This window comes from Mustela erminea, chromosome 9 (assembly GCF_009829155.1).
Source record: "Mustela erminea isolate mMusErm1 chromosome 9, mMusErm1.Pri, whole genome shotgun sequence".
NCBI lineage: Eukaryota > Metazoa > Chordata > Mammalia > Carnivora > Mustelidae > Mustela > Mustela erminea.
In genome coordinates, this window is record NC_045622.1 from 96096097 (window position 1) to 96109591 (window position 13495).

Below are 13495 nucleotides of genomic sequence, written 5' to 3' on the forward strand. Positions count from 1 at the left end.
ACTGCTTTCAAGTGTGATCAGAGACTAACATAAACTTCCTTGGTTCGGTCATCACCATCTCAGCTGCCTCCCCGTATTCTCCCTGATCCTGAATTTGCCATTTTGGGGTTATGGAAAAAGAAGTAAGGAAGTGATTGGGGAATCCTTTCATTCATTAGTCTCTCAGAAAGAATGCTCAGTATCATGACATAACTGTGGCAACAACAAAATCACTCAATATCCCTAGCATCAACTAGACTGGTCTACAGGTCTTTCCAGACTTGAAATTCTTAATCTAAAGCAAAGCTCATTTAGCTTTATCTAACCTATACCTGTTAACTTGCCAACCCCACAATTAAAATTATTCTTTCTTTTGGCAAAGTCTCACCATTTGCTCCGGTATTACTTAAATAATGTGAAGGTTATCCCCTACTTAGGTCATTAACAAAATCAGTAAGTCTGGCCGTGACAACACCAAAGGGCTGCTCACTATAAATAAATGTTACACAACAACTCAACACCTCATCTTGGGTCCTCAGTCCCAGTATCAGGTAAGGGTGGGCCCTGAATTTGTCTAAGTGCTTTTTTAACCTCTTTGAGAACTCTTCAAATATCTTCTGATTGGTGTAAGGTAAACCACTTTATTAAAATGCCAACTTATTTTATTTAGTTACCCTTTTGTCAGTCATCTCTTCCTTTAGGTCACATCCAAAAACTGAACATCTGAATGAGCCTGACTTCTAACTTTCGATAGTCTAAATTTTCTCTCAAATGAGAGCAATGAGAATTATTTGTTAGCCGGTTAGTTTTAATTTGTAAGTAATTTCCCTATTAATAACTACTTGTTTCCCTTTTGACTGTCCATCTGAATGGCAACAGCCTCCCTGATCAGCAAAAATGGCATATCCTGTGACTCTGCCAGTGGCCTCCTCAGGTCCCTCCTCTAAGTGCCCCACTTACAGAAATGAGCCCCAAAGGACAAGAGCTCAGTCACAACCCTCTGCCACCAGAGGTTCTGTTCACTTACCTGCAACACTTCCCCATCACCTGAACCACCTGTCTCAAAACTGTAACTGAAGAGTAAAAGAGCACCAGGACCAGAGAGGCACAGAATGGGGCTTCCAACAGCTTGGCAACCCCAAGGGCAGCCCCTCCCTCCCACCTAGTGCCATTTCTCACTTTGGCCTTACCTCGCTGGGTCTGGGTAAATTGGGTGCTCTCTGGATCCTGCTCCATCATAACGGGATAATGAAATGAGGGAAGACTCCAGCAGCCTCCTAGCAGAGATTAAAAAAATGGCAATAATCCCTGTCAATTACCAACTCAGAGGTCATTCATACGGGAAAAATAGGGGGTGAAATAAATAATATCCCCCTTTGGAGCTAGCTAATACCTGCTATCTGGGATCATACCCTTCCTACAAACTAAGTACTTAGAGACACAAATAAATGAGCTACAGCGCTCCCACACCGGACATGGCCACTGTATTATACTGAATACTGCTCTTCTGTGAGAAATGAACAACTGCTTTAGAGACATGATCTTATTCCTATTTGCAGTATCTCCGAGAAATAGGACAAAAAGGAGGTTGGGATCAACACAGGAGGGGAATATTAGGCATACCCAGAGATATTAATGTAGTGCCAACATTTATCTTGGTGTTCAGTTTCTCCACGTTATCCTAATCCACATCCCCTTATATTCTACTCATTCTGCTCTGCCCACACCCTTTCTGTGAGAAGAAGTACTCCTCAGGCTTGCTTACCTGACAAAAATCTTTAATTACATAATCTAGCCCAATCATAAATTCAACTAATCACATGTTGATACACCCACATTTTATTGAGCACTTTCTTGGTGCCAGGCAAATACTAAGCATGTCATATATATTTTCTTACTTAAAACTCACCTATCACTGCAAGGTAGGCATTATTATACAAACATGAGAACACTGGGCCTAAAAGTTAAGTATATGGCACTGTGCACAGGGCTATTTAAGTGACAGCACCAGGACTCCAGAGAAGGTCACCTCCGAAATGCTTCAAACCACAATGCATGTAGGTAAAAAGTGCATGTTTCCACTGTGAGACCAACCTATGATGCTCAGTATTGCCGGCTCTTCCTGTGTTTAAGGGAAGCCAGAAATCTGGACTTTTCCATGAAATCTCCTGACTGATAAATTTTAGCTAAAATGTTTTTTCCCCTCTTTGTACAGGGCCAATTAAAACACATCTGATAAATGTGGCCCAGGGACCCCCAAGTTTGCCATGTCTGCCACACTGCTTCCCAACTCAAATGTGCCTTGGCAGCCAATCAAAATCCTGCCACAGAACACGTTTCAAAGGAAATGGTCTCAAAAAGAAATGCATATTGTTCCTTTCCAGCAGCATCTTGCCTGGCTCTCCCGGGAACAGGTCTCCGGCTCCCTGCCAGACTCTTCTTTAAAGCAGATCTGCAGGATAAGGACAGCAGCTACCAATCTTTTCCAATTGAGTTAATTCAATTCACTGTTATTAAAACCAGCTGGCTTTAGGTATAGTCATGTGCAGTCACTTTATCCCAGCAACTAGCTCACCAAAGCATTTCCCCCAACAGCCTGGGGAAGAGATACAGCAGAGGTCCTGTCAAGCTGGCTTGCTAGCTACCTTTCCTGCCCAGGACAACCAACGGTTAAATGATGCTTTCTATCTAAACAAGGCCTAATACCTCCCCACACAATTCACTTTAAGCAGTCCTACCACTGAAGGAAGAGAATATTCCAATGTAACCAAGAGGAAGAAGAAAGCAATAAAATACATCTCTCTGGTCTGGGATCTTCAATGATACCACTGTTGACAGCAGCAGAAATGCTGCTTCATCAATTCTAAGAGATACCCTCCCATTTTAGCATGTTTGACATTGGGATGCATCTAATAACTGTATGAAAAGTTTATTTTTTTTTTAAAGATTTTATTTGAGGGAGAGAGAAAGCAGGAGTGGGGTGGGGGGCAGTGGGAGAGGGAGAAGCAGACTCGCCCCCGAGCAGGGAGTCCGACACAGGGCTGAATTCCAGGACCCTGAGATCATGACCTGAGCCCAAGGCACATGCTTAACCGACTGAGCCAACCAGGCATCCCTGACACAGTTAAACTGGCAGGATTTTTTTTTTCTTTCATTAGGGGCACATAAAATAATGGCATGTCTTTGAGTCTTGAACTACAAAATGTTTGTGAGAGGAAGGGGTAGTGAGAGGTACCTAGACTAGAAAAAGAAGAAAAGTGAAATTTTGAGAAGAGTATATATTCAGGACATTTATGCCATCTTAGATAAATACTTGTCCACTACTAATTAATTAGTCCTGTAGGAACTGGGAAGGAGTTGAATGGAAGCAAGATCTGGGAGCAACTGACTTCCCTGAACACCCAGAAGTCCGTCCATCCCAAAGGGCTCATGGAGTTTTTAGTCCTGAGTATAGCTGAGCCCCATCAGGTTCTCCTCCAAATGGCTGCTTAGTAAGCAGAGGCCCTTTGGCAAGGAGCATCCTGCAGAGTAACAAACATGTATCTTTCTTAAGTACTTCCGTCTGGAGAATGATGCTGCTAAGTTAGGAAGCCAAAGCCAGTATTACCCCCTACTACTATGCTAAGGCAGTGTCCGTATTCAGAGAAATGAGATGACTTTTTAAGGAACCTGTAAAGGAGATTCTTGAACTAGAATAGTCTGGATTAGATAATCTCAATTTAAATGATTGCATTTTATACTCCTGCAAAGTCTACTTCCCACCCTAACTTCCTATCTTAATTAGAAAGACTTCTTTAAATTAGGGTAAAGCCAAAATGTTAAGCTTTGTCTCTGGGGAGTCCCTGATGAGGTTCTTTTGGAACATGCATCCCTTGTGCCTACTTACTACAAAATCTGCTGGCACCATTTAGGCTCCCCAGGCAATACAGTGGACTGGCAAGCCATATATATATGGCATTTTAACTGCTAATACACAAAATCAGGAGAGCCAATTACTATGAATAGCACCCTCACACACTTACCACTGATTAAACACGGAGTTCTCTTCAGTTAGGACGCAAGTACGCCCTGAAGGACTAAAAAAGACTTCTCCAATTGGTGTTGAACACCAAAAGAACAAGAGCTACCAGATGAGTAAATGTCACCACCACTCCTAAGAACTTCAAACAAAGATCTTTTTCTCCTACAGTTAGCTTCCTGCAAACAGCCATCACTGGAGAAATGACATAAGAAAATGGGACGAGAGGCCAACTGTGTGCCTTCTTCTCTGGCCACCACAAATGTGACTTGACTTAACCATCTATCATGCAACCCAATAATGCGAAATCAGGTAGGGCTTAGGAGGGGGACGCAGACAAGCTTGTTCAGGCTTGAAGCTACCATTTCATTCTGCCTGTAATCACAATTTTGAAGAGTCACTGAAGCCCCTGACAGGAAAAAAACACACACAAAAAAACCCTCTTTCTTTGCAAGTTTGCCTGGTTCATTCTCTGTACTAGTGGTGTCCAACTGAGATACACAGGTGTTGGTGCTATTTTGACCTACTGGAGAACAGAAAGAAAATATCAGAACTTTTTATTTATGTATAAACCATAATCTGTAACACACACACACACACACACACACACACACAAATTGCTCAAAAGCCTTCTACTACTAGAAGTATTTTTTTAAAGTCTGAAGACCACTGCTCTGTCAAACTATATCCTACTTTTAAGAAAATCCAACATCTGAAAGAATATAATAAACACAAATATATAAATATAAAAACCAAACATTTAAAAGAATAAGTATAAGTACATAAATATAAAAACCATAAATATGTAAAAGTATAACCATACTCATACATAGAGCAAAAGAGAGAGAACAATAACACAAATGTGGTAAAATGCTAATATTTAGGGAATGTGAGTGAAGAGTGTAAGGGAATTCTTTGCACTATTTTTGCAACTTTTCTGCCAGTGTGAAATTATTTCAAAATTAGAAACATTCAAAAAAATTAAAAACATTCAATATATAAAACTGAAAAGTAAACCGCTGAAAACTAAAAGGAAAACTCTTCATTTTCAAAAGAATTACTCACTTCTTTTTTTTTTTTTTTTTAAAGAGTCTATTTATTTATTTGACAGAGAGACATCACAAGTAGATGGAGAGGCAGGCAGAGAGGAGAAAGAGAGAGAGAGAGAGGGAAGCAGGCTCCCTGCTAAGCGGAGCGATCCTAGGACCCTGAGATCATGACCTGAGGCCAAAGGCAGCGGCTTAACCCACTGAGCCACCCAGGCGCCCAGAATTACTCACTTCTTAAAAAGGATTTCTTAAAATAGTAAGTTGCCCTAATGCCCTATGGCAGGTTTGGTAAACTAGAGGCCCCAAGCTAGCTGCCTGTTTTTATAAATAAAGTTTTATTCAAACATGGCCACAATCCACTCCTTTATATATTGTCTGTGGCTGTTTTGGAGCTGGCAAGGCAGAGTTAATCCTGAAAGGAACATGCTTAAAATACTCACTACCTGCTCCTTTACAGAAAAAATCTGCCCACCCCCTGCTCTTAAAATATTTGCTTACATAAAATCCCTTGAAAGATAAAGTGAAGTCACTAAGAAACGGAACAGAAAAACATGAAATCAAAGTATTATACACTAAAGTCATCAAAAATTAATATTAAACCCTGATAAAATCATTACTCAACAGAGACACACTTCAGGCTGTAAAATTCCTAACATTTTAAATGACTACAGCTATTTCTTCCTTTCCTGATTAATACTCTGATTATACACAAGTGGGATCCCTAGTTCTACTATATCCTTTGATGACTAGGAAAACAATAAAAAAAAAAAAATAGTGGAAGAAAGCTCTGGAAAAGAACAAAGCTATCAGGGCAGATGAGATGGGTCATCTGAAGGAAAAGAACTTTCATTTCAAATCCAACGGATATCAGAGTTGAGAAACAGAAAGTATGGTACCTTTATACATGTCTAGACAGAATGAATAAGCTGGTGGCAACGCTTTCTTACTCAACAATTATATCCTGAAAATATTCTTTTAACTAGTTGTTAGATCACAGACAAAAATCAATATCCTAAAGCAAATAAATATGTTTAAACCTCCTCTAATTACTGGGAAAAATCAATTGCTGGGATTCTGTGATCTATATGACATGTAAAGCCTGCTCCAAGACCTCAAAATGCCACTGATGCCCCATGCCTAAAGGGTAATTTCCCATCCTGACTCTGATGTCTGGGTGATATCTGCTATTTCAGTTCAGGGGAGCCAAACCCAAAACCAGTAGCTCCCTTCTGCCTAGAAAATAAAATCTAAATTCCTCAGCTTCGTTCCAAAGCTCTGTAGCGGAATTTCTCATTTCTTATGGATATATAATATACTCTAGCCTGGTGGATTTCAACCTTTTTGGTCTCAGAACTCCTTTAACACTCTTAAAAATTAGTGAGGACCCCAACGAGCTTTTGTTTATATGGGTTTTATCTATTAATATTTACATTTGAAATTAAAATTGAGACATTCTTAACACAAGCACACATTCCATCAACAACCAGAGGGATAACCTCGTTACATGTCACAGCGAAAACTCCACAGACACTTTGAGAAGCACTGCTCTAGCTGAAACTAAACACACCCTCATCTCATCTAGGTATTTAGGTTGGCCATTGCTTCTTACTGGAAAGTTCCTTTTCCCGTTTCTGCCTTTGAAAATCCTTCAAAACTCGGGGCACCTGGGTGGCTCAGTGGGTTAAGCCTCTGCCTTCGGATCAGGTCATGATCTCAGGGTCCTGGGATAGAGCCCTGCATCGGGCTCTCTGCTCAGCGGGGAGCCTGCTTCTCCTTCTTTCTCTCTGCCTGCCTCTCTGCCTACTTGTGATCTCTGTCAAATAAATGAATGAAATCTTAAAAAAAAAAAAATCCTTCAAAACTCAAACATCTGACTCCTCCATCCAAAAGTTCACACTCTCTTCCCAAAGACCCCATTGGTTTTGAAACCTCTCTTAAAAGGCTTCTGCAAGAGGCACCTGGGTGGCTCTGTTGTTGAGCGTCTACCTTCAGTTCAGGTCATGAAGCCAGAGTCCTGGGATAGAGCCCTGCGTTGGGCTCCCTGCTCTTTGGGAAGCCTGCTTCTCCCTTTCCCACTCCCCCTGCTTACATTCCTCTCTCGCTGTCTCTGTCAAATAAATAAATAAAATCTTAAAAAAAAAAAAAAAGGCCTCTGACAAGTCACCATGTACTATCATTACCTATGTTTTGTCTCTGCTACTGGACTATAAGCCACATGAAAGCATGTACCACGTCCAAGTCATCTTTCTGTCCCCATTAAAACTCCTAATTAACATGTAATAAGAGACCAATAAAAGCCTACGAATAAATGAGCAGTCCTAAGTAGATTTGGAAGAACAAGCAAGAAGACACATCTGATTGCCCTCACTGACCCCATGACATTCAGACAAGGTTGCTAGATATCCAAAAACTCACACTGAAATTCCTGAAGGAATAAGGTCTTCAGAAACTGCTTACATCACCCTTTATCCCTCTGGTCACTTAAGCTACTCAGGTCAAAGTGCTGACATAGTTTTATCAGGACGATAAATGCAAGGCAGCCTGGTCCCTGGGAGGCTTATTAAATCATAAAGTCAGAGGCTGGCTACTTGCCTGGGAAACTACCACAGAAGCTCCAGGATGGTATATTGCTAAAAGAGACCTCACAGGGGAAAGAGGGCAATGTTTTCAGGGGGATAGGGCAGCATGGGGCCAAAGGAACTTGGATGCACTATTGCCTTCTGCATTTTTGAATCTTGCTCTGCAAGCCTCCAATCTCTGCCTTGGCGCATGCCTGGGCTGGGAGATGACAAGCCCTTATTCTTCGTAAAAAAAATAATTGTGTGTTCTGAAATGACACCTCTATTATGATTTCCAAATTGACATCTCTGCTTTAAAGCGGAGGCATCCAAGCCTCCCCATTTCACACACTGGCAATTATCGTTTAAGTTATCCAACGATAGGCACTCATCTGATCACTGCAGGGCCCCCTAGTTCTAGGGGTCCACTTACAGCACGATGCTGTTGCCAGTGGAGCCTGGCAGGCAATTCCTGCCCCTGCTGTGGGTTAGAACAAGGCAAGGTGGCATGGCGAAAAGGCTGACATCAGGAAAAAAAACAGACATACCAAGAAAGAGCTCACCGTGCCTGTCCAATGGATGGACCTTATCTTACCATCATCAAGCATAAACAATTCATGGGGCTCAAAACAATGAGTTTCCCCAGAATGTCTTTATAAAACATTAACATATTCCTCAATGCCCCTGTACAGCAAGAGACAGATGGTAAAACATCAAAGCTCAACATAATCACAGATACCAAAAGAAAGAAGCTGGAAACATTTGGTACACAACTGTGTATCCAGTTATACAAAAGTCTTACCTGAGAAGTCAGCCAGACCCCTCTGGGAATATCCGACCCTCTGCTAACTGTCTGGTAGGTGTTTTGTTTGTTTGTTTTAATCAGGCTTCACGACCAGTGTGGAGCCCAACACAGGGCTTGAACTTAACTACCCTGAGATCAAGACCTCAGCTGAGATCAGGAGTTGGATGTTTAACCAAATGAGCCACAGAGGTGCCCTAGGTGGTTTTTTTTTTTTTTTTAAAGATTTCTTATTTATTTATTTGAGAGAGAGAGTGAGAGAGAGAGCATGAGAGGGGAGAAGGTCAGAGGGAGAAGCAGACTCCCCATGGAGCTGGGAGCCCGATGTGGGACTCGATCCTGGGACTCCGGGATCATGACCTGAGCCGAAGGCAGTCGCTTAACCAACTGAGCCACCCAGGCGCCCCTAGGTGGTTATTTTTGATACAATTATAAAATGACTGGTTGGCACTATGCTTAGCTTTTGTATATCCTCAACACATTACACTCTAATTATAAAATTTCAATTTAATAATAAAAACTCACTTTCGTCAGCATCTGAACAAAGGCCCAAGGTGATCTACGTGGCCCTGTTTACTCTGTCTCCAAATTCATTTTCTCTAAAAGACTTGGAAGGTCTGCTCATAGACCACAGACTTTTTTAAATTAGAAATTTAGATCAGGGACTTTTCACCAAAGGATGAGTAAGAGCATATCAATGCCAAGTTCCATGGTTAGTTCTGATACTCACACATACCCAGACAAGCAACAGCTGTGATATACAGGTTTAGATTTTAATTAAGAGGCAGTGCATCCTAATTGACTGGTTTCCTCCAAAATCAAGAAGAGATTTAAAAAATCCAATAATCCTAATTTTTCCACTACTTTTATTCAGAATAAAGATAATTCCAAAAAAAGGATCTCTGTACCAACTAATTCTAGAAAGAATATATTGGGTAGAAATCATTTACTGTTTCAATAACAGCTAACCCATACACTTCCTCCTAGATGATTTTTCACATTTCTATTCCTAACCTGAAATTTAAAAAACCCTTGACCAAGGCCAACTGTTCTTAAATGACAGGCCACTAACCCTGATATATTGTAAACACTATATATTGTAATATGAAGCAAAACCTTAGGGCCAACATCAGTAGGGCAAAGAGTGTTAGTAAATGAAGCCTTCCAAGAGAATGAGGAAAAAGGAATACATGGCAGACTGGAGCATTTACTAACCAGAGGCAAAGAGGAAGCCTTCTCGGCTCATGTCTGTGCAAGTAATGAGGTTCCTGGAGTCTACAGAAATAGACAAGGGGCAGAGACTCCAGCTGGGCCCCCAAACAATCCACTGTTAGCCCTTGAGCAAATACAAAGCTCAGAGTACAATCACTTTCTTACACTCTGGGTTCATCCTGAGCAGCTTCTCTTAGTGACATCTGATTTTCACTGATTTGCCTCTGGGGTATATTACTTGTCCTTCCACTCTGATCCTGACTTTCACAACCTTCTTGATTCTTTTTGGACCCCGCATTTGACTCCACTAGAATAATTTCTCTACCATTTCCCTCTGTCTAGACAACATGAAATTGTCATAAATGACACCTAAGGTACAATTAGTAGAGAAACTGCAATTTCCACTCTCCTCCCCCGTTCCCCAAAAGAATTGCACATTACCATCCTCTAGCATGTCAATCAAACACTACCCTGAAGATTAACTCTGTGGAGCCTGGAAGCCATTTAATTCTCAGCTTACTAAATATTATGCCTTTCCCCCCTACCATAATTAGAAAATGTAAACTGCCTTTTTCTGGGCGCCTGGGTGGCTCAGTGGGTTAAGCCGCTGCCTTCGGCTCGGGTCATGATCTCAGGGTCCTGGGATCGAGTCCCGCATCGGGTTCTCTGCTCCGTGGGGAGCCTGCTTCCTCCTCTCTCTCTCTCTGCCTGCCTCTCTGCCTACTTGTGATCTCTCTGTGTCAAATGAATAAATAAAATCTTAAAAAAAAAAAAAAAAGAAAATGTAAACTGCCTTTTTCCAGTACACGAATGCGTATAATCTCAGAGATCTGAATGCCTGCTAAATTGATACCTGTGTAAAAAAAAGTCCTTACAAACACCACTTCTGTCCAGCTCCATTTGATATAGGGAAATCACAAACAAAAGCAAAAAGACAAGGCAAAAGAGAGAGGCAATGAAAGAAAAGCAGGACTCAAGACCATCAGAAACAGGCAGAAGCGCCTGGGTGGCTCTGGCTAAGCATCCAACTCTTGATCTCAGTGTTCTGAATTCAAGCCCTGCCTTGGGCTCCACGCCCAGCACAGAGCCTACCTGGGGGCGGGGGAGGAACACGGGTGGAGAACCAGGCAATACTATTACAAGAATGAGGTGGTTTGAAGACAGTGCCAGTTCCTTGTGAGAAATCATTTAAAAAAAAAAAAAAAAAACAGGAAAAACTGAAGGACAACAAATCATGAAATAACTTTTCAATGGGAGGGAATCTCCCCAGGGGTCATACGGCAATGTCTAGAGACACAGTTGTTGCAAATGGGTGGGGAGAGTGCACTGGCATCTAGTGCATAAAGGTCAGGGACAGTGCTCAACATCCTACAATACCATAGCACAGACTCCCACAATAAAGAATTACACAGCCAAATGTTAATGCTATTAGCTGCTGTTGAAAACCCCTCTGATATATCTTAATGGTCTGAGACTAATCAAGGGAAACTCTGAATAATTAATAAAGGACACAAGTCAGTGTTTTAGCTTCAGAATGAGAATGAAGTTTATTTTTATTTTTTTATTTATGTTTATTTATTTAAATAATCTCTACACCCAACGTGGGGCTCGAACCCACAACCATGAGATCAGGAGTCGCACACTCTTTTAAATAAGCCAGTCAGGAAACCCGAGAATACATCCTAAATTCATCATCTCATGTCACTTACTCACTATGTGACCTTGGGCAAGTCCATTATCTTCAATGTCCAAATTTAAAAGGAAATCCCTATTCCACAAGGTTGCTATAAATAGGAACATATGTAAAGTACAGTAGCCACCACACAGTTCAGTGAATACCAATTATTCTTTTCTCCCTGGTATTACAACTCCCAAAGTGTCTGCAGGGAATATCATGCACTCGGTTCACCCACATCACTATGCCTAAAAAGGTGGCTTCCCACAAAGAAAACATGTGTCGAGAAGGATGACTACTGTAGAGGCATAAACATGGGTGGGTACCTGAAACCTAAGAATCACATGAACCTCACTCAAATTGGTAAGAGTAGTCATTTATCCATCAATCTGTCAGTCCATCCAAACACTGATTCAAATCCCAAGTACTTATTGTCACTATATATTCATATATAAAATAGATATGGTTCCTGTAGTAGTCTCCAAAAACGGACCCCAAAGAACCATACTTCTTAGTATTCTTGTCCTTGTATAGTCTCCTCCCACACTGAATCTAGACCAGTCTGTTCTTGCTTTAACCAAGAGAATGTGGCAAGCTGTGCCAGTTCTGGCCCTAGCCTTTAAGACAACTGACAGCTTCCATTCCTCCTTCTTGGAACTGTCGCTTTGGGAAGCCTTAAGCTGCTAAGTAAAAAGTCTGGCTAGTTGGCTGGAAAGGGCACATGGAGAGAGGAGTCCCTGAGACTATAGGAAGAGGGAGAGGACTAGCCGTTCCACCTGAGCCTCCAGGTGACTCTAGACAGAACCCAGGCAAGACCAACAGAACTTCCCATCTGAGCCCAGTCCACCCAAAGAACAATGGAAGGTAACAAAATTGTTATTTTGTCACTAAGTTTTGCTGTGTGGTTTATTATACATCAACAAATGAATGAAATAGTTTCTGATCTTGTAGAATTTTTTTTTTTTAGATTTTATTTATTTATTTATTTATTTATTTGACAGGGAGAGACACAGCGAGAGAGAGAACACAAACAGGGGGAGTGGGAGAGGGAGAAGCAGGACTCCTGTGGAGCAGGAAGCCCAAACTGAGACTTGATCCCAGGACCCTGGAATCATGACCAGAGCCAAAGGCAGATGCTTAACCACTAAGCCACCCAGGGGCCCTGATTTTGTAGAACTTTCAAGACAATCCCAACTGTGGCATTAGAACTTAGTCTGTGAAGTTAAGTTAACTACAAGCCTGAAGTACTCACATCTGTACTCAAAGGAACCTTGGCTCCAAAACATACCACCAAACAAGACATCTGGAAACAGATACTAAACAATAAAACTCAGTGCAAACTTGCTCACAGGGTCCAAAGCACAAAGTTCTGGTATTGTCAATGTCAATTTAGAAAGATGTACTACTCTCCTCCCTATCCCAGTCAGAGTCTATCTTTCTGAAACCCACTTCTACCCTGGATAGCTCCCCCTTAATGTAGAAGGTGGCCCTAGAATTTGGGAAATTAAGGCTATTTAAGGCTTACATGAGGTAAGACCAGTTTCTTCTACACAAATTACTATAAAAGAGTGAAAGAAAGGGATACCTGGATGGCTCAGTCGGTAAAGCAGTCTGACTCGATCTTAACTCAGGTTTTGTTTTTTTGTTGTTTTCTTTTTTAAGATTTTATCTTATTTATCTGACAGACAGACACCACAAGTAGGCAGAGAGAGAGGGAAGCAGGCTCCCCCCCGAGAAGACAGCCTGATGCGTGGCTTGATCCCAGAACCCTGGGATCATAACCCGAGCCAAAGGCAGAGGCTTTAACCCACTGAGCCACCCAGGCGCCCCTCAACTCAGGTCTTAATCTCAAGGACTGAATTTAAGCCCTGTGATGGGCTTAATGCTAGGTGTAGAGTCTACCCCCCCCCAAAAAAAAAGAAGAGAGAGAGATATGAAGATAATATCCTATTCTCTTGCTATGGTCCAAATTACTTTTGGTATTACTGAACTTTCTAATATAAAACTTCACTATATCCACTGCAAGTGACTAATAGAAGTAACTAGCACCAGCTCTAACTTAATAACCATTCCTTATTCACCCTTTATAGGCACCTCACATGCTCACTTTGGCAGTACGTATACTATAGGCACCTCACTTTTTTATGAACTTGGTTTATTCCAATTTTATATGATGAGATTTCAGATACCCCATAAAGCCTG

At 41.5% G+C, this 13495-nt stretch overlaps 1 protein-coding gene across 11 annotated transcripts in view; it reads right to left on the reverse strand.

Annotated features, from left to right (window-relative positions):
* Positions 1-13495, reverse strand: part of AMBRA1 (autophagy and beclin 1 regulator 1) — a 178149-nt gene that overhangs the window by 108222 nt on the left and 56432 nt on the right. For 7 of the 11 annotated variants that reach the window (XM_032356352.1, XM_032356349.1, XM_032356350.1 and 4 more), the window contains one exon: positions 1170-1256. The exons of the other annotated variants lie outside the window; for them this stretch is intronic. In XM_032356352.1, the coding sequence (XP_032212243.1) occupies positions 1170-1256 (87 nt within the window). The remainder of the gene's footprint in view (positions 1-1169; positions 1257-13495) is intronic. 11 annotated transcript variants of the gene reach the window in all.